The sequence below is a fragment of the Sardina pilchardus genome, chromosome 10 (genome assembly GCF_963854185.1).
Source record: "Sardina pilchardus chromosome 10, fSarPil1.1, whole genome shotgun sequence".
Lineage (NCBI taxonomy): Eukaryota > Metazoa > Chordata > Actinopteri > Clupeiformes > Clupeidae > Sardina > Sardina pilchardus.
Window position 1 is genome coordinate 16345145 of NC_085003.1, and position 21593 is coordinate 16366737.

General features: G+C 41.0%; 2 protein-coding genes across 10 annotated transcripts in view; both read right to left on the minus strand.

Annotated features, from left to right (window-relative positions):
* Positions 1 to 8552, minus strand: part of LOC134093549 (transcription factor Sox-6-like) — a 58163-nt gene extending 49611 nt beyond the window's left edge. For 4 of the 8 annotated variants that reach the window (XM_062546648.1, XM_062546647.1, XM_062546645.1 and 1 more), the window contains exons 1-2: positions 8409 to 8552; positions 8229 to 8290 (exon numbers count right to left, since the gene is read on the minus strand). In XM_062546648.1, the coding sequence (XP_062402632.1) occupies positions 8229 to 8290; positions 8409 to 8537 (191 nt within the window). In that variant the 5' untranslated portion in view covers positions 8538 to 8552. Of the gene's footprint in view, positions 1 to 6571; positions 6867 to 7476; positions 7926 to 8228; positions 8291 to 8408 lie in introns of those variants that run through there. The other 4 variants (XM_062546650.1, XM_062546652.1, XM_062546649.1 and 1 more) reach the window with 4 other exon arrangements.
* Positions 8553 to 11492: 2940 nt separating this feature from the next.
* On the minus strand, positions 11493 to 18902 carry LOC134094029 (transcription initiation factor TFIID subunit 3-like). 2 transcript variants are annotated; one of them, XM_062547393.1, is made up of 7 exons: positions 18573 to 18902; positions 17839 to 17976; positions 15657 to 17494; positions 15396 to 15475; positions 13965 to 14217; positions 13215 to 13321; positions 11493 to 12551 (listed from the first exon to the last, which is right to left on the minus strand). In XM_062547393.1, exons 1-7 carry the CDS (start codon positions 18736 to 18738, stop codon positions 12437 to 12439), a joined length of 2697 nt encoding a protein of 898 aa, XP_062403377.1. In that variant the 5' UTR covers positions 18739 to 18902; the 3' UTR covers positions 11493 to 12436. The 2 variants fall into 2 exon arrangements, with proteins under 2 accessions (XP_062403377.1, XP_062403376.1); XM_062547392.1 differs by having other exon boundaries at positions 17734 to 17976.
* Positions 18903 to 21593: the final 2691 nt, after the last annotated feature.

A 21593-nucleotide genomic window follows, 5' to 3' on the forward strand; every position in this document is an offset into this window, starting at 1 on the left:
GCCAATTTCAGGGCTAAAACGTGGGTCTATGATACGTAAACATTAGAGAGTCCATGTTGAGAAGAAGGGGGGAGCAGGAGTTGACATGACATGTACATTATTGCAGGGGAACAGGTGGCTCTGTGGTGGGGCTATGGTACTTGACCCCTCAGTCTTGCTCTTGGAACAGCTGTCTAATGGGCCATGCCGCTCATATGGGGTAACAGAAGAGCAAGCTTTACAGAGTGGTAGATTTGTATGAATTTAGACACAGGCTTTCAGAGACATACACATGACCAGATTAGAAGTATGTCAGTCATAATCTTGGCACAAATTTATGAGCTGTGACTTTCAGCAGCACACAATTCTTTGTTCTTGACTTCAGATGTTATTCCTGCTACAGAGTGAAGGTCTTACTTCCTCAGACTGTCTCCACGTCTAAACTAGACATCTGCAGCTTTGTGTCCATCTGATGGCTGATTGATGATAGGCTTATAGGAGAACCTGATATAATGTATAGAAATACTCAGCAACTCCTCAAAGCGGTAAGCAACAAGTTTGTGACATGAAATACCACCACATCAACACCACCTGGTATACCAACACAACTATGGAGAAGATGTTAAGAGACAGGGACAGAAGGCATGTTACAGGGAGTGGGGAAGCCTTGGCTGTGGTGTGAGGGGTGGTTTAAATGTCGGGAGCAGACCTTTTTGCACACGTCCAAAGACTCTTACATGAAGAGTTGGGAAAGACCATGTGCACACCTCTATGCAATGCTGTGCAACCAGGCAAGGGAGAGCATCTAGATCCTGAGAGATCTCTGGCCAGCTGAAGTCCAGCTCTACACACACTGCACACTGAGTCCCAAACATTACACTGCAGACATGCAGAGATTCATTAGGGCGACTTTGTTTCCATGTCACTCATTAATAAGATTACAATGTTACATAGAAATAGAAACAGTGGGGCAGTTCAACCATGGCATTCCGGCAACAATGGGAAGAATAAGGTACAATCAAGGACTAGTTTCATTTAAAAAAAAAAAAATCATTAAAAGCAACAGCTGAACAGTCAGTTATATTTATGACTTTATGGCCACTTTGAACATCCTAGACCAAGAGCTACCATTGTAGGGCCACAGCAGGAGAGAATGGGAGAAAGTCATTCACCATTTCTCTCGTTTGACACACTTTTACTTCCTGGCTTCCTCTCCTAGTCTACTCTCCTGTTCAACATGGCAAGGCTTGCTGGATCTCAGAACGGAATGCTTTCCAAGTGATAGGGACATGACATGAGGTTAGCATTATGGGTGTTGAAAGCACGACAGGTGGGTCACATGGGAGATCTCTAATACTCCTCAGGCAACCAGACACATGGTTCTCATTACTGCCCAGGAGTGCCATCCAACACAAATACCACCAGGGCTCAACTACCACTACTGTTTGTCATATCATATAATCTACAATCTGCTGCCTGTATGGGCCCAGAGAAGCCTTGGGAAGCAGCTGTGTCGCTCTCTCACTGCCTCTCCTTCACATAGTGCCTCACTCACGTTCTCTGAGCTTCATCCATCACTCGCTCACTCTCGCTTTCTAACTCCCCTTCCCCCGGTTAACATGGTGCTCTCTTATCTCCTTGTGTTTTCCTTTCTTTTCAAGTCTAGCTTTCTCTGCCTGATGCTGAAAGAAAAAGTTGCAAAGAAGACAAGAAATATCTACTTGACCATTTTTAGCGTACATTTTAAAGATATAGGAGTGATAGGTAAATCAAGAGACAAAATGCTTTTCCATCATGAATGACTGGTTGGTGGAATGGTTCAAAACTAAGAGGGAAGTCAGTTAGATGCACTCAGCTAGATGCACACAGGCTGCCAGAGTTTAAATAACAGAGGTACAGCATTCAACAAGACAAGTGTCTGGATATTATCACTCAGACCATTCTATCATCTCAATCATCTCAAACTGTTAAAGTGGGGAGAAACACATCCAGAACAAAACTGTGGATCTGAAGAAAATCCATTTCTTTCTCTTGCTTTTGCCTTAAAGCCTTAACGTTGGAAGAGATGCAATTTTATGTCCAAGTACATATTTGCCTCAGACTAATGATGAAAAAGACAAAGTGGCATGTTACAAAAAAATCTCGATTCTGTTCGAACTGAGCAGAGATAACATCTGTTGTCACTTCATGCACATGGGCTTAGTGAAGTATGCTCAAGTCACAAAAAGGTTTCTGTATTTAATAATTATAGGCCCTGTAACCCTGTGCCATGTTGGGTTGTGGACAGCACTAAACAAACTACTTTAGACACATTATGACCAAATGCTTGAATATGTTTTAGCCAACAATGGCCATCTTCAGCAGACATATGCCACTATATGTGTAGGCCACTGTGAGCTGACATGCAGCCACACATACACAGCTTTCAATACGATCAAAACCTCCGTATTATTTCATATTGTACATTGTATGTATCTCAGCTGTGTTGCTTCATCAAGACTTTAACGTAATTTGGAATGGAATGTTCCAATTCTGGCAGTATCTGAAACTGTTTATCTGATAAACATCTGATGCATGATCGTGCTGACTATCTGCCTCATTGTGTAGTGATTTCATTAAAGTCATAATTTTGCATCTGGATTCAGAGTTTCACAAGGTCAGCGCAAAATAGTTCAAAACCATGTCACCAATGTTACCAATAAAGAGTTTGTGCCATGGGTTATTATTAGAGACAGAATTTGATTAACAATTTGAATTTGATGGACATAATCCCCACTACAAAGATACAACACATAATGAGTCATAAAGAGGCAACAATTAAAAGGCCAACCACTTATTACAAGTGTGTAATGGATGTCACTACTTCTGCACATGCTGTTAAAGCTTTGCAATGTGGAGTTCATTCAGAGAAGGGGAGGAAAAATTAAATCAACATCTCACTGCTTTGGGGGTTTCTCCCCCTTTTCCACACCAACAGCACACTCTGGGTTGGGCCATCCCCGTAAGTCCAAAATGATGACAGTTTGATTAGAAGCTATGCAGTGAACCACAAGCCGCCAAAACGCCCTGCCTCCCTTAAAAAATGGCTGGCCAACCAATCAGTTTGCTAGAGTGCACGAGGAACCCGCCTCTGTCGCTCATGCCTCTAACCACAGACCATGAGCCCGTGGTGGGATCTGCCCTCCCCCTTCTTGCACATGCGGGACATGATGCCTGGGTGCCTGAACAGGAGCCTGTTCCAGATGGACAAATGGGTGGGCCGCCCCTCAGTGCTGCCACCAGACAGAGCCGCTTCTCTCCCAGACGGAGGAGACCTGAGACAGGAGTTCATTTACAGAGAGACTTGGCTTGGGGGGTGGAGGGGGCTCGGGGTGGGCAGGCTCCTGTGGTAGCCTTGTCCAGATTGCCAAGAAGACTCTTCCTAGGAGGCATAACCACAACCTTTTCCACAGCATTAAAGGATATTTCCATGTTGTTTTCTACTCTTTTTTTTAGATTTGCCAAGGCAGAAAAGAATGCATTCAAAACCTATAAGGTGTAATGTGTTATAATATTGTTTCAGGGACTTTCAATAAAACAATGTTACACCAATATACTCCTGGCTACATTATTCATTGATTTCGGGAAATTCATGTTACTTGACCCAAGCTACAGAAAAAAGGCCTGTGGCTCCTTGTTTATCCTCTCATCTATTTGGGAACGGCATAAATTTTGATGAACACAGTACAAATTCAAATGATTGAAGATTGAAGATGAAATATATTCCTAAAATGAATGGTAACTACCTTTGGATATGATGGGCACTGAATGGACCAGTGTAGTGTGGAAACATGACAACTGCAAAGGCTACACTGTGTTCAACTGGTTGTGAGTTTTTGACCTTCTGTTTGAGCATGTGTTGGCCCATTACCAACTGTTGCATCTTGAATTTCCCAGAGATCTCAAGGATTGCCGTCAAAGCCATTATGAAACAATATGAACCGTTCTGGAATAACATAACAATACAAGGAGTAACACAACAGATAAAACAAAGCAAAAAGAGCAATTAGACAGATTATGACTCATTGGGAATGGGGACGGTTTTAAAGAATTGCTAGCTCATTAAAATCCATCAGAGTTAATGCCTACCACTGCTATAACTGACAAAGGGCCTGCCACTGTTGCAGTGTGATTTACGTTTGACTGGCAGGTGGTCTCACGGGTGGGACTGTCAGCCAATGGACTGTGCTGACACTCCAAGAATCATTAGACTCAGACGGACAAATACTGTATTCAGAACACAGCAGCTCATCGCCGAGTCCCACCTGGAAACCCCTGATCGAACTAGTCCTGCTATCCCACACCCAGTGTCTGCTTCACTGGCATCTCTGCCACGTTAAGATTTTGCAGATGGAGAAAGCACAAAATGGAATTAAGTCTTCATGGTGATGCGCTCTCTACGACCACACTGTTAAAGCTGGGATAATGGAAATTCCATGCCCGGATAAGACCAAACCAGCAAAGGCAGTTCAGTGATAAATGTGGACATGTGGCACTGGCCTTTGGCATTACTGGCTGTGTTGCTCAAAAAGCACTGAACACTTGAGTGGGTTGAGAGCGAATTCTATCATGTTGCATTGAATTCTGGTCCGAAAAATGTACATACAAGTCATATGTTTACTGATGCATTTGACATTACCAGAACTAAAAAGACAAAGAAATAGAATTATTATTATTTGTATTATTATAAGACAATATACTCTGTACCTCAGTTCTTCTAACAAAAAAAACTGTTTCGGAATCCCTCTCACCTATCCCTAATTCAGAAATGATCATGTAATCAATTCTGTCATGTAAGTGGCACTGACCGATGTTTTTATCAATGTGTTTTAAAGACCTACAAGGAGCTGCAGTCAGTCTGAAAGATAAAGATACCTTCACTATGTACAGATCAAGATACGTACCCTACAGGTATAGACAGATAAAGATAACTACCCTATGGACAAATAAAGATACCTACACTATGGACAGGAATTTCTGCTACTCTGCTGCGCAAGGTTAGTGTACAGTACACACCATGTTCTGCCGTAGTGTATTGTCTTCTAATGTTCATTGCCTTCTTACTACAGGACCCCAGGGAGACTAGCGACCCTTTTGGGGGAAGCTAATGGGGATCCTAATAAAGAATAAAGAATGCTGTTTCTGTGGTCAACTAATCTCTCTCTTTTTGCCTACTCATTTAAATATAATTGTATGAGTGTATTAGTGTAAACATGGCTAATACCGTAATGAATTATAAGACAGGGACACAAGATTGTATGCTTGATAAAACAATGTTGACATACAGTAATAATGTTGATTATTATGATTTTGATAAACTGCACAAAATGTAAGGTCACCCTTGCCTTGAACAAAGCACGCTCTAAAGCAAGACTACAGTATTAGACTCCAGGGCAGCCATACACTCGCCGGCAAACAGACTACTCCTTGGTATCGTAATGCATATGCTCATGCAAAAACTATAGATGGAACCAATGGAACATTACTTTTACAATTTTGTAAATTTAACAAGTTCATCACAAATCACAGTTCCAACGGCCTAACAGTTTAAAAGCATATCTCATACTATAGGGATAGTTATTCATTTTTCGTGTTTCTTGCATACCTAACAAAGATGAATAATAAAAAAGTTTTACTTACAGATATAAGTTATTTTAGAAATAGGGTGAAACTAAAAATTTGTTGGCTTTAACTTAATCAACTCAACTGCAACTTGATTGATGCTAAAGATCCAACGAGCATGTCTTTTGTAAGATGGGCTCCTCAATCAATGAACAAATCAGCTTTTCCAGCTTTGAATATTTGTTGTGCTCATCTCTAACAAAATGTTAGACATTAGGAAATATCAGAAGTTATTGTTCATTCCTGGTCTCATCTTCAATGATCTTTTCACAGGCCTTCAATCAGTAAACTAATGTACCATATCTATAATTCTCTAAAGCTTGTTGGGAAACATAATAATCAGAATTTGAATAATTGTATTTTAAAAGATGACCTAATCATGATCAATCATAGCATATGACCTCTAAGGATCAGTATTTTTTTTAACACAAAAAAAGAAAACGCAGAGTGCATTTGACAGGTAAATCTTCTTCAACGATAGGCTATAATTCAAATCTCTTGTAGGCTACTGTGTGAACTGGAGTCATTTTGACCAAAAAAACAAACAAACAGGCTACCACTCTTTTAAAGATGTTCATAGGCTACGATGCTCAAGCTGATTAATTTGAAACGGTGGGATAACTGAGAAAACAGGACAAAAATAAAATAGCCTAGGTTAAGTTTAAAGAAATCTTTCTAATAAAACGTAGGCTTACTGTATGTATTCAATACGATTTAGAGTAAGATAAAACAACGAAAAATACAGAAAAGATTAAATCAAGCATGTCCTGAAAAAGTAACTTGGTCCTGTCAGCTAACGCTTGAAGAGCAGAGAAGGAGTCTCAGACAGTAGGCTACATCTCCGAGTAGCAAGTCAAACAATGTGCTGAATGGGCAGTCTAATTTTAAAACTGCCATTTGGACAAGGACGGTTCTCAGTGAGGCACTTTACCTTATGTGGGAACTTCAACTCAGCAAGAGCTCAAAACAAAATGCCATACGAGATCAACTTCCAACGACACCCTGTCGGGTGATGCCGCTCGTGGATTGTTTTTCAAGGCGAACTGGTTTACCTTCTCGTGTTCACAACTATTCTTATGAAATTACTATCAGAGTGAAAACTTTACAGCTATTTCCACGAAAGAAATAGGCCTATTTGTTTCATCAGACAGACTGTGCCATGTTGTGACAAAATAAAATCCCATTAGATGTTATTACTCAGATTTAATTAAAGATGGACTTTGACTGTGAAATAGCCGGCGTAAATGTTTTCACTGACATCACCTTCAAAGACAACACCTTCAATACCCCCAGTGCACTTGCACTATTCGCAGGGATGACCGTGTCAAAAGTTCCATACAAGTCTAATCGCCGCGAGCAACACGTAAGCGTGCGCGTTATCTGAGATTGCAGGAGAGCCTAATTTGGGGGAAACACCCTTGATGGCAAGCCTTATCTTTGTAGTCCAGACTAAATTCTCCCATCAACACTTTCCACAGTCCCTGTCCTCTCATACCCTGACACACAAAAACGTCATTTACATCATCGCATTTATCCTCACGATGAACTTCACAACACTGACGTCAAAATATCAGGGACCACCACACAGTGGTCTATTTGACTTGCACTGGCCATAATAATTAATTTGCCTGGCCACATCTTTGATCATTATTAAGCCGGCGTAGGCTAATACAAATTAGTGTCTGCTGGCACAGGTACAAGCCAACTCACCAAAACCAACTAAAACAGTGTTGAAAGTATGGGGAATAACTGCAAAACACAAATCTTGCTTTCTTCCCTGACTCACAATCTGGAGACCTACAGTATGTGAAAGTGTCTTTAAGTTGGTAAACTTACCTAAGTTGCCTTTATCCAGTAGCAGTTTTGTCCGCAGGGATGAAATGCACTTCGCGCGTTGTCAAAGAAATTGATCCACTTCAGAATGGGAGCTTTATTTAATTTATGGCTCACGCATTCTTGAGGGTCAATCGCACGACCCAGACGAAAGTTAGCTAAGTGAGAGAGAAAGCCCAGACTATGGAGCAAGATTTTTCCATTGCGATAATGGCCTATGCCATGTCTTTAAAGTATGTGTACAGTCCACCGAACTCCTGCGCACTGAAAAACGCAACCCGACACTTGAACAGAACTTAACAGAAAGTCTTGCAGACCTTGTTCACTTGAGTCGGTGAGCAGAGCGCATGGCATTTTTATTGTATAGTACCGCTATGTGGACAAACTTGAAACTGCCTCCTAGGACTCATGCAAAAAGTCGGACAGCGTAAATTGACATATTCAAGTGGACATTTCCAGTGCACCCAAGAGACGTCACAGTAACTTAATGTAAGGATTTTTTTCTCCCCATTAAATAGGCCTATCGAATCTGAGGTAGACTATAACCAATCGACTCCGTTCCACAAAAAAATACACCTGAATTCGAATATAAACGGCCAGAAACCTGTGAAGTGGTTCAAGATTGAATGTAGGCTAAGATGGAGGAAAACCTGCCAGTTTTAGACATAGATACTTAATGGCATGTCAATATTGAGCAGCTTCTTCGAAAACAGTTTGCGCAAACACCCAGTTCAAGTGAAAGTAACTTGACTTACCTCACCTCCAACTTCTCGCGGCGTGGAGTAGTCGTGTAGATGTGTGTTCCACGGGCCGGAATCTGACAGAATGTGTTCAGTTACAGCAAGTCCTGGTTCTTTCAGACAGTGTCAGAGAATGTTGGTTAAATGTAGATTAAGATGTGGCTGACACGACAGCCACAGCCAACATAAATGTACCTGAGAGAAGCCATATTCAAACGTCCCCGTCCTATAACGCTTTTGGCCAAGGCATTGATTGCGTGGAACAGAAGCCTCCCCCTGACAGAGCAGGATCCCCTGGGGAGGGGGGAGAGAGAGAATTGCCATAACTGCGTAAACATCCATCATGAGTACATGGATCCAAAGGAGACTTGAAACTCACTTCTTAAACAAGCGCGGAACACTGTAGGCCTCGTTCATGTTTCTCCATTCAAATGAAGTAGTCAATAACACAATAGCCTAATTAATAAGTAGGCTATTCTTCAACGCAAATACATTCAGACGTCTTTATGGTAGCCCTATAGCAAACGTTTGGCATCTGCGGCGTCAATTTATTTACAAATAATTTCACCATGCAGGTTGATTCTAACACCGGTGCCCATTTTAGTGTATTTCGTATGTACTACAGAGGAGTTGCTGAGATTTCATGACACAGACCTACCCTGTGCAGATATCCTGATCATAGGCATCAATACGGCTACAACAATTAGGCCTGGAACATTAAATGTTGACCTAAGCAATGATGTTTCAATAAATTGTAATAATCAGCTACATAATAACCTATGCTATTTTTTTCTTGTGACCCAGTCGTTACAAAATACCCAAACAAAGCAGTAAGGTGAACAGCAGCATATAGCCTATATCTATATATTATGTATCTATATGTATCTCTATTTATCTCGATCTCTCTAACTAGGCTATTATATATATATATATATATATAGGCCTATACAGTATGTATATTTATATTCTATATATTTTTAAAACATTTGTATTATTATTATTATTATTATTATTAGTTATTATTATTATTATTATTATTATATTTCAGCATATTCATCTTTAAAAAAAAAAGGTTTGAATGTTTTGATAATGAGAACTTGAACGCTGAGGGTCTTAATGAATTTACTATGTTGCAAAACTATGATGATATTGTGCCACCTTGTGATACTTTGTAGTACTGCTATACTTTTTTAAAAGAAAGGAATAGAACGTATCCATTCATATTTTAAGACTGTTACATAGGCTACACAATTCTTTGCTAACTATATAATCAAGAAAACAAAGCAACATTCATTGCATTCAGAGTAGATGTATCTTCTCATTTTTGATCAGGTAAGACATGCAACTGATATTGCCTAGCAAAAACCTAATAATTAATAGTTAAATATGCTCATGTATCTTTTGTATAATTATTTTATAAAGTTCGATAGAAAAAGGTAACCTATTTCCTTCTGAAGCGGTGAACAGCCCTTCTAATTAAGTCAGACAGAATCACAAGGCATAATTACATTTCACGTGACTTCTGTTTGCTTTTTCATTATAGATAATTCCTCTGGGAAGAGTGTGTGTAGGCCCTGTTGATGTTACAGATGTGTTCTCATTTTTGTAGATGATGTGATAACTATTTTTAGGGGGGCAGACCTGGAGTCAAAATATGTGAAACTTCATATAAGCATGCTACAAAGATTGACCACACATGTTAGTAATTTGACAGTTTGATATTGACTGTTTAGAACATCAGAATGATGAATACTTCCATATCTTCACTCTTAAAAGAGCATCACAGACAGACTCTCAGAAGTAAATGGAGGTATTCATCATTATTTGTAAATCATCTAGCCTACAGAACATACAATTAAAATATTCAGAGAATCCAGAGAAGTCTTTGCAAACCAGGGATAGAGCCGAAAAATAGTATTGCATGGCTGTGGTCTTCTGGACCTCAGATGACTCTGTATTAAAACCAGAACTTGATGATGACTCTGTATTAAAACCATTGTATGGGCATTGCATGTAACTTCTAATAACCAATACTCATTTCAATGCTATGTAAACTACCATGCAAAAGAAAAATATATATTTAGATCTAATACATAAATGCCACCATCTTATCTGGGCCTGAGCTCAATTAAGATGGACTGAGTTAAAGTGGGAAATGGTCCTGTGGTTAGACCTATCAAAATGTGTAATTATTTTGGAATTGTTTCTGGACTAAAGAGGAGAGGGACTAATAAGACAGAGCTCCATGTTACAAAGGTAGACTATGCTGCTCTTTTGTTTGAAAGCTTCATTTTGTTGTCTGTGAACATAGAGCTGATGCAACTTGCCAAAAATCGACAAATTTGTCTCAACAGTCCAAATAAAAGAACATTCCCCTAGAAATGTGACTTCTTAATATGCATTTTGGCCAGTTGTAGTATGGCTTTTTATGGTTTCTGTCAACAGTGGAGCCCTCTTGAGAGCCCATGATGCGATCGGACACTGATGTACCTTGACCTTAGCCTGGCTAGCGCCTACCACTTCTCAAATGAGACGTGGTCTGGCAACCAGACATTCATTTTCTCATGTTTGAAAAAATGCCCAGATCCGTTCATTGGGCGCCACGGATGTCTATCATATGCGTCTGTGCATAGCTCATCATCATCTTGCTTTCCCCCCTGTTCTGTGATTGGTCCCCTATCTCAGGCAAAAATTAGGGTGGTAGTTTCCAGACTGCCTTTGCAGCATGGATCAAATCACCGCGGAAGGCAGGGTGGGACACCCAGGCTACCTTGACCTTGGAGTTCAGCTTGGATGTTTACTGTTCCGCTTAGATCTATTTTTGTCAATGTATTATACTGAAACATTAGTTCGTAAATGTGTATATTCAAGACTTTTGGTGAATAAAACCGTGTTTTCTGGTTTCGAATAAAGTCGAGTTGAGTTGAGCTGATACCATGCAATGGAAAAGCCCCATATGATGACCCCAAGGAGGGGGACAGTAAAAAGACAAAAAAAGTCCGCACACTAAGGCTCCAATATTATTTCTTTCTTTTATTCACCACATGTGACGTTTCGGGCCACAGCCCTTCCTCAGACAGGAAGGGCTGTGGCCCGAAACGTCACATGTGGTGAATAAAAGAAAGAAATAATATTGGAGCCTTAGTGTGCAGACTTTTTTTTGTCTTTTTACTGTCGCCTTTTTTGAGTCCAGCACCTACTTTAAAATAATCAGATGTGCGCACCCGCTTCTACACCCAAGGAGGGGGACGTCAGCTTAAACTGACAAAAGAGAAGACGTTTTATTCAAGTTAATTTATTCATAAACTCTTTTTATAAATCTTATAATGTTCCATCTGTAGTCATATCCCTGCTTTAACAATCATTTGTGTCTGTCCTGTTAAAATGACTGAACAATTTTCTTGGGCACATCATTCAATAAAAATAAAGAAATGTATAAATGTCAAAAAACAAAACAGTCACTGTAATTTTGAGAACGGAGCTGTCAGTGCAGATTTCATTGACCAGGGATTTCAGGGATCAACTTCAGGTACATAAAGCACAAAATTCATGTACATACCCCCAAACCGTTGGTCTTTCGTATTGAGGAAATTCAGGCAAATAAAATATGCTGAAAGCATATGGAAAATATGTGAGGATAAATAAAAATACAAACTCTCATTTCAATAAATGTACAGTAATTACAGAGAAAGATCAGGCAAGAAATCAGGCAAGTTAAAAAAATAATCTGCTGCTGATAATGAAACTGACCAGTCTGTTTCTCAAGAAAAGTAAACTGACTTGGTGAAGAGGTCTGAGTTTCCATACTGTACAAACAAGCCTCAGTGTCCCATCAGTATGTATTTACATGCAATATTTCATCAATGTCGAAACAATGGTTGGCCACTGAAACAGTGAGTGTAACTGATTGATTTTCTGTTAAAGTAAATATATCATCCTAAAAAGGAAAAGCATAATTTCTCTTGACACCACACATCTTTATATTCCAAATACGCATACCCTGCTTGGCTTCCACACAATCTCAATTAAGGTGCTTGGTAGACAGATATTCAACATGATCAGAAACGAAGAAGATACCCATAGTTAATCCAATTCTCGAGGAGAGTAGTCTGGACAATTCTCCAGGTTGAGTTTGAAGAATTTTCTGTCTTTAACATTTCAGATGTTAAAGACCGTTGGAGCTGAAAAGTTAGAGCCTTCTATAAAAACGTCCAGCCCCAGTGTCAGTGCACTTTGTGTTTCCTTTTCTTGTGTTTTTTGTCCTTTTTCTTACCGGCACACTTGACACAGAACCACTGGACATCCTCAGGTGGGGCAGCCATTATCCCCACACAGGGCCTGTGGACAGACAAACAGCAGAGAGGTGGACCATGAGTGACAGGGACACAGAATAGTGAGAGGTGGTCACATAGACTGGACGTTTCAGATGGCATTTAATGGGCACTAAACCGACGAGGAAAACAAGAATACTAAATTCTAAAATGGATTGTTCCGGGCCTTGATTATGATTGGCTGAATTGCGTTCAATGCTGTTGATACACATTGACAGCATTTCGTTCTATAGCAATGCGTTACCACAACTTACACAAAAGTTAGAGTAGCTGCGTCTTGATGTTGCTTGGCAACCATTCAGATACAGAAGACGAAATGTATTTATTGGCGGAAGAATGATTATCCATGAATAATGAATATATCCTTACATTTCTCGTTTCTGTGCCTTTGTTTCGTGAAATATTGCAGAATGGATGTAGTAACCGTTTTAGAAAAGCAATACGCTACTAGAACAGGCAAGGGGGGGTTTTAGGCACTCCACTTGTGCATCATGCCTAACAACGCCCCTTAGCTGTTCTACAAATCAGTGTGCACTACAGCCTCTCGGGGTTTACTGCTTAAGTCTAGTACACTCAACTATACAAGCTCTGGTATTGTGCTATTGTAATTTATAGTCAACTAAACAAGCATACGTCCAACAGTAATACATCAAAAAGTTTAAACTCTCACCAGTGGTACCAGTCATCACAGTCATCACATCCAATCATCGGACTTCCGTCGTCAGGCTTATTGCAACCGGGACAGATCCAGATTTTGTTTCCCCACTCATCACGGATCTTAAGGGAAAAGGCAAAAAAATCATGTAGGGTGAAATTTACAATTTTTGTTTATATTAACTTATGGAACACTATTCCATTTTCTCAGTAAAACTGCATATTGCTTGAATGTTTTTGTCCAAATAATAACAAATTGGACAGAAACATTCAAGCCATGTGCTGTTTGACAGAGAAAATAAAGATGGAAGGCATCCCTGCATATAGTGAATACACTGCACCCCTACACTTCATCAATATTCTTAAAGCGGGATTAAAGTGGCCGCAGCAACCAGGTTTGTTCCGTGGGAGTGTGTGTGTGTGTGCGTGTGTGTGTGTGTTTCTGTGTGTTTGTGTGTATGTGTGTGAATATTTAGTAATAACAACCAATAAAATGACAGGAAATTAAAAGATAGCAGAATTCAAAATGAGTTACTGTAGGTATAGATAGAATGCACATTGATAGGTGCAATATTCTATGAAGAATAATCTTTTGTCTTTTTGGAGTGTGCTGAAACTTATCAAATGATCATTCTGTGCGGCTTCATTTCACTACACTGTATGTTCACGTTTATGTTTAATATCTGTTCTTTTTACTAGCTTGCAATAGGAACGGTGGCAATTGGAATCGCAACACCTCTAATAGTTTGAGATACACAGAACTCACCACGTAGGCGCTGACGGTCTCCGTGACGACGCTGCACACGGGTGTCTTCAGGGAGCCGCCCTGCGAGAGAGCGGAGGAGGGAGGGGCCACGGCAGCAGCAGGCCCAGCAGCCACAGCTAGGGGAGGAGCCGGAGCCAGCAGTGGCGCCGCAGGAGAGAAGATCGGGGCCAACGGCTGTGTTGCTTTCACACTCGGCGCCTTGGCCATGGGAACTTTAGGGATGTCAGAGTTGGGAGCCACCTTGCTGATGACACTGGAGTGAGGGGGGGAGGGCATGGTTAAAGGATACCTCAGATATACTGTACAGAATGCATCTTTCCAAATTGAAATTCTGGAGTAGTCAATCGTCCATAGTTCCATACATGTACAGTCTATATGGCAAAAAATAAAATCTAACCAAGTGTTCGATCAGAAAATCTATTTGGTATTGTTTTAAGTTTGAAGAGACTTACAGTACCACTCTCTCGAAAATCATTTTGACTTATTTTAAGAAGTCTTATCAAGACGAATTTGCTTAACGCACTGAAAGCTAAAAATGAATGTTTTTATGAAAAAGCACTAGACAAGTCTTTTCATACTGAAAACAATACCACCTAGATGTTTTGAGCTTGATATAAGATATATAACACTTGGTTATATGCTATTAGGTACGTACGCAGTTTAGTGTAGTGTCATTGCAAAGGCAAAGAAAAGGTGTGTGTCTTGTCTGTGCACATCACAACATAAAGCTATTAGCTGCAGCAAACATGCCCAGGCCAAGGAAGCAGGAGAGCAGATTCAAGGAAAGAGAAATATTTTAAAATAACCCAGCTGTCAAGTTACTAAAGCTTGACTGTTTGGTTTTTTTCTCACACCATTGATCCGATTATATTAAGAACAGCAAGCATTTAGCCATCATATATGAAATCATTAACCTGACTCTCGCCAGATCCTTGTAGTTTGCTGAGCTTCACACAAGGATCTGGGACTTCTCGATAGGAGACATATTTCTGAAGGCGGGGGCTTGTAAAAAAATCCTTGCATGTGATTTGATAAACCACTTGTCCGTTATCTTGAATGAGGTGCTAGGCTACTTCAAGCTCTTTGCCAAACCCGGTCAGAAGAAGAGTGAAAACATCCTTGGCACCAATAAATGCCTTCAAAACCATTCTCTGTTCATCTTTTAAAGAATGAATACTCGATAGAACGGTCGAAATAGCAGAATCAATGTCAGCACAAGACTCCTCGCTGCGTGCCACCATAGTTGTTTGAATCAAACACTCGCTTCGGCGCTCCTGATTGGTTCATTATTTTTTGCTCCCTTGAAGGAGTTTGCATTGCCCTCGAGCCCAGACCCTTGTGTGGAGCTCAGCGAAACGCCTCTGGTGGAGCATGGCGGAACTACAAGGGTCTGGCGAGAGTCGGGCTATGAAATCATGGCACGGCACTTACATTTTGTCCTGGCCCCCGACCCTGAGTGTTAGCCGGGGGATGACAGGGGACGGGACAGCAGCTGGAGGAACCACCTTCACCTGCAAAGGCACAAGAGTCTGGTGAGGAGCGAGACACAGTAGAAGCTGTCTCAAATACACAGGACCTGTTTATAATCTGGTATGATACACACCATACACCTCTATAACAGATCCACATAATAAGCCTGAAAGATCCAGTGAAAATAATAAATGCCAAATTATTTTCTTCAGAGCACATTACCTTTTCAAGCTTCAGTCTGTTTTTCTCTTTTTCTTTCTCCTTTTCTCTCTTTTCTTTTTCTCTCTCTTTCTCCTTCTTTTTTCCCTCCTTTTCTCTCTCCTTCTCCTTAGCCCTTTCTCTTTCTTTTTCCCTCTTCTTCTTCTTCTCCTTCTTGTCTTTCTTTTTGTCCTTCTCCTTGCCTTTGCTGTCCCGATCAGACAGAATGGGCGGGAGTGGTGGCAGCATAGAGGGAATGCGTAAACAGCTGGATGGACTGAAGAGCGACATGGGGACATCAACCTGACCAAACGGAGTGAGGGCTGCAGACAGCTTCTTGTCCTCTCTCCCCCGGTCTTTGCCCTTATCTCGCGTATCTTTATCTTTCTTGATTTTTTCCTTGTCCTTCTTTTTGTCCATATGTCTTTCCTTGTCTTTTCTGAAGCTGCTTCCAGTTCCATCTTTCAACTTTGATTTCAAGGACATCTCTGGGCTTACAAGATCCCGCATCTTGAAATGCTCTCGAAGGTCGTCTTCCCTCAAAGAAAAGTCCTTCCAGGGAATTTTAGCCTCTTTAAGGAACTCTTTGGTCTTGCCTTTGTTCTTATCACGATTCTTATCTTTCATTTTGCCTTTGTCCCTTTCTTTGTCTTTCTCCTTTGGCTTCTCTTTCTCTTTCTTTTTAAGTTTGTTTTTTAGCTCTTTCTTTAACCTCTTCTTCACATCAGTCGAGGCCACCATCTTGTGCTTGTCCTCAAACACCTTCATCAGAGGCTCTGGCGTGGGAGGGGAGGCTGACGGGGACGAGAGATACGAGTCATTCAGTCGTGCTCCAGAAGCTCCCTGATTTGCTCTGCGAATGACTTCGTTGATGGAGTCGTCCATGGTCCACATGCTTCCCGGGACGCCACTCATTGAGAGCGGCGTTGACGTGTCTCTTTCATAGCAGACATTTGTACCCGTCTTGGTCTTGGGCGTTGCTGGCTCCATGATGGTCAGTCGCCTGGGGCTGGAGATGCTGTCACTCTCTGAATCTGAAGCTGAGGTGTAAGAAAAAGGGTCGGGCTCTCGATCAGCACAAGCCCTAGCGATCACGGCATCGATGGAGTCATCAATGGTGTTGTCCGGCTCTGGGTTTGGCTCTGGGTTCCTGATTTGTGCTTCTCCAGGCTGCCTGTCAAGCTCCCAGTTCTGCTGGCGCACATGAACATTTTCCTTCCCCATCCTCTCACTCAGAGTGGCTAGGGTAGTCCTCTGCAGGGGCTCGCCCTTCTCAGGAGTGTGAGCAGCTTTCTCTGTGCCAGACTTGGAACTCTTTGGACTTTTGGGACTTTTAGCCTGGCCTGGCGACTTCCTCTTCTCCTTTGAAAATGCTTTAGGTGAGCTTAAAGGACTCCCTGCTGAGGGCCCAACACCGGCCCCTTTAGGTGACCTTGCCCTTTGCCTCCCAGGTGATGAAACATTTGGTTTCCTGTGCTGAGCACAAGAAGCCTTGTGATCTGAGTGTCTCGGTATCATAGGCAGGGGTCTAAAGCCCGTATTTGGTAGAGCTGTCTCAGGTGATGAAGCTAAAGATCCCATGCTATCCATCATTGAGGAAGGCACATGTTGGGGGTTCAGAGAACTGAGGGGCTCCTTTGGCTCTCCCGCCCACTCTGGGCTGAAGCCAGACTGAAGCCTTGGCCTCTTGCTGGCCATCATACCCATACTGGCGTCAGGACTCAACATGGGCCTCTTCAGTGGGTGGTTCTCATCACTGACTGCGTCCTCTTCTCCCAGGTCCTCCTCTTCCTCATCCAAAGGAACTTGCATAGCCTCAGCTGACGTGCCCATGTCTGTCAGGACCCTTTCCTCCTCTTCTTCTGAGATGCAAACGGAGAGAAAGAAAGATATGAGGTAAAGAAATATATAGTATATAATATAGAATAGAGTATAGAATGCTTTTTCCAGTTGTCTTCACAGTTCTTTATTTTTATATGTGTATATATATATATATATATATATATATATATATATATATTCCACCATATTCTACCGACACCATTCATTATATTTTCCAGCAACAGGTTTGACTGAAATCAGTTACAGTATGAAGCCTTACCCTCCTGCAAAGAGACCAGTGGAGGCATGTAATCTGGTATGTATTCCTTCCTTTCCTCCTTATCCTGTGTTTCTGATTGTGGGAACTGCAACACATTGTTCTTACTGACAGGGAAGAGGGGTGTTTGATGGGCAAAACCAACAGGCTCCAAGTTGTGGACATAATCCTCCAATTCACTGAGACTGACGCCCAACAATCTGAAGGCTTGACCAACATCATCCAGCACAGGATCTGTCCTTCCATCTGAAAGCAAACAGCTCTTGTAGATTTGCACTCCCAGTCTACAATAGCCAATTACTGCCAAATAGTAACCCTATGGGATGTGATGGAACTAGGCCTATATCAATCAAAAAAGTTGTGCTGTTACTAGGCTATAAAGTTCCAAAGTTATGGGTTGCCATTTCTACTCCCAAAAGACATTTGTGCATAAACTTAGTTATTCTTGGTTTGGTCTAGGGCTAGGCTACACAGAGCCCAGGTAACTCCGTCAGCTCTTTGGACACTCCCCTTTGTTGACATCTGATCATTACGCACACCGTTGAGAATCTAGAATAATGACAGATGAGCTATTCGTAATTCATTGCGTCACCTACATTTCTAATAGTTGCAGATGATGACACTGCGATATCTGCTAGCCTATAATACACTTCACTGAAATGGACTGCAGTAAAGTGGTGTTGGAACTCTAACCCACAACCTAAATGAGTGCGACTGTAGGTTACTTAGGCCTTAGGCTACTGGAGAGTTGCTGATAGCCTACCCGAGTTTAGATGTAGGCAAAAAGTCAAAAGTTCCCCTTGTTGATGCTACGTTACACAAGGTCTGGGGACGTTACTCACAGAGTTCAGAATAACGGTGGCAACCTCTTGCCAGCTGCTGAATATATCGGTCTAGTACATCGGAAAGAAGATCACATGCGGTTAGCTGAACTGCGTCCCAGCCTAGAGCTTGACAGATCTGCGCCACCGACACACGCAGCAGAGAGCGGGCATAACTGTCGCACATTTCGTTGACTCCTTCAGAAGTTTAGTCCATGAAATTCATAGTTGAAATCAAGCCTGATCGTCTTAATAGGTGCAACAGGGTGTTCTCGTTACATTTCTATTATGTTTAACTGTTGACATCTACATGCATGTCCCAGCTGAGGCGATTGACAGGACCGCCATCTTGTTCCCCCACGGCAGACACTTTCTCTTCTTCTATTTATTTTTATTTTCCAGCTGGTCGACCTACAAAAATGACTAGCCCACTTAACGTTACCGCCGCCATTTGGATTGGAGTATTAACGCATGATCCAGACAGTGTTGACACCTCACAGGTGGGGGGTGGGGGGGCATGGCCACATGTTATGAAATGAAGGCATCAGTTGGAAAGAGCCTGCTATATTAGCTGGGCCAGAATTTTTTTTATCAGAGATAATTATTCTGTTTTTGCAGAGAGCATGAAACTTGCCACAGGGTCATTCTTGTCAAATCACCCAGTGGCTGACAGCACCCTCTCCAAAAAAAATCTTAGGTTTGAAGACCAAACCTATGCATAAATCTTAAATAGTATATCTGTGTTAATGATGGTTCCAAGCCCTTTGAAGCTTCGAGTCATTTTAAGCATCATGGTGAACAATCCTTTTTGTTCAATTTGCAACTTTTGGTATGGCTATTTCACACACATTAGTGAAATGTGAATAGACGCATATTTTCCTGTTGAATTAAAAACTCAACCAGATCAGGCGTATCTTCCTACGTATGTAATTTCCCCTCTGCAAAGCTCAGAAAATGGCTCATTATGAAAAGACATCACTTTTGAGAGCTTCACATGTATGTGACACAAATTCATCATATTTGTTTCCAGTCATACGGTATTATGGACTTTAAGGTTATGTCCATGCATCAACTTTGGTTGTTATCAATATCATGTTGTCAGAGCATTTTTTTTTTAGTTTTTTAATTGGGGTTTATTTTCAAAAAGCCCATTTTCATCTTTTCATTTCACCATGTGGAAAGTTTAAAAAACATTTTACCATAATAACATTCTGCATGTGAGGATCGTCTGTCCAATAATATGGGCTTGTTGCGGAGTGTCCTTATTGAGATATGATTTCAAATATGCAATCCTTCATCTAGACAAATAAATAAGCCTTTGATAAATGGCAGATCATAGTCTTTCCATGTTTGAAATGACAGAAACTAGCAACATGATTCCTGTGGCTGTAGGCCCATATTGTACGTCGACAAACCATCTGTACAACTGACATTTTGGCCTATACTATTAAGGGTCAGCTGAATTGACCACCTACACCAATGTTTTCTGAAAGCCTATAGCCTCTAGATGTCAATTGATATGAATTACGGCATGTCCCACCTGAGCCATATATTTTCTGTGAATTTGCTTTGCCTTTCAGCAAATATACAAAATAGAACTATGTATAGATTTATAAGTAGTGCTACTGTTTCACCAGTAGATGGCAGCAGTACATTAGGACATGGTGTGGTTGTTGAAACAGACATGCTAGTTATAAGCAATTTTGCAACAGTCACTGTTGTGGGGCTGTCTCTTAAGTATAATTGTGAACATAAGGCCTGGCAAATGCGCTGATTAATTTTGATGAAGATTAGATATATGCTGTCATCTAATGGGTGTTTTCTTTTGTTTCTTTTTGGAAGGCAAACTCCATTAAACTGATCAAGTATGCACAAAAACGTGTAATAAAACTTTTGGAAGCTTACAGATGTTTTGGATGTCCTTGATATTCCTACTAATTAAACATTTTACTTCAATCTAATCGCCTGTTTATTGGATTGTATTCATGTATTAGCCCCTTAAAATCGTTTTCAAGCTGTACCAGATATTGGCTTATGTGAATACTGAAGGAACATTGAAATCATACACACATATAGACATTTCGTTAGCCTACATTTCATGTAAATGCTTCAGGAATGCATTTCATTTCTTCATGGGTAGCCTATGTCAAGTATTTATAAATGCATTATGTCTGCAAACAAGTTTTTTTTTTTTTTTTTTTTTAATACATTTTGCTCCATTCTATTGAATAGGCTTATGTATGTTGTGAAAGTGCCCAGGCATTGCAATCATGCCTTTTTTATGGCATTTATCATCTGTTGAAAGCAAAGATCATAGAATCAAAGTGAGTCTGCTGTTGTGAACATTACATGATTTCAGCAGGTATTTGTTTTAACAACCTTTACATCTTGTCAGTTGAGTTTGCTTGTACTGTCTTCCTAGGAAGAACGGAGTAACAATCTTGAACAAATAGTCATCTGGTGACACATTTCCTTTTCCCTCGATGGCCATTGTTTAATTTAGCTCCTCTTGCCAATACATGTCTGGTATTTATAGCTTGGACATGTAGAACTTGACAGTGAGAGTGACTGCCTAATCAGACACTTGCACCACACAAGGGAGAGTGCTGTGATGTCTGTCAAGTGACAAATACAACTCGTTCAATCAGGAAAAATCTGTTAAAGCACAACTATAAATATCACTTAGGATCCAGGGAACATCCCAGGTAGCAAGCTGACGTTGGGCTGAAGTTGTGTTGGCCCAACGTTGGGCGCTGACGTTGGGCCAACGTAATTTTGTCCGGTGGATAGGTTGGTTTTTGGTTGGCGGGAGGTTGGCAGGATATTATGAAGATATGGTTGTGCCAACGTTGGCCCAACGTTGGCTAAGTTGATTTTAGGTTGGCAGCAGGTTGGCAGCAGGTTGGCAAGGTATTATATAGATACGGTTGGGCCAACGGTGGCCCAATGTTGGATAAGTTGATTTTAGGTTGGCAGCAGGTTGGCAGGGTATTATATAGATATGGACAACAGACAAACTGAATTAGTTGAAATTAACCATTT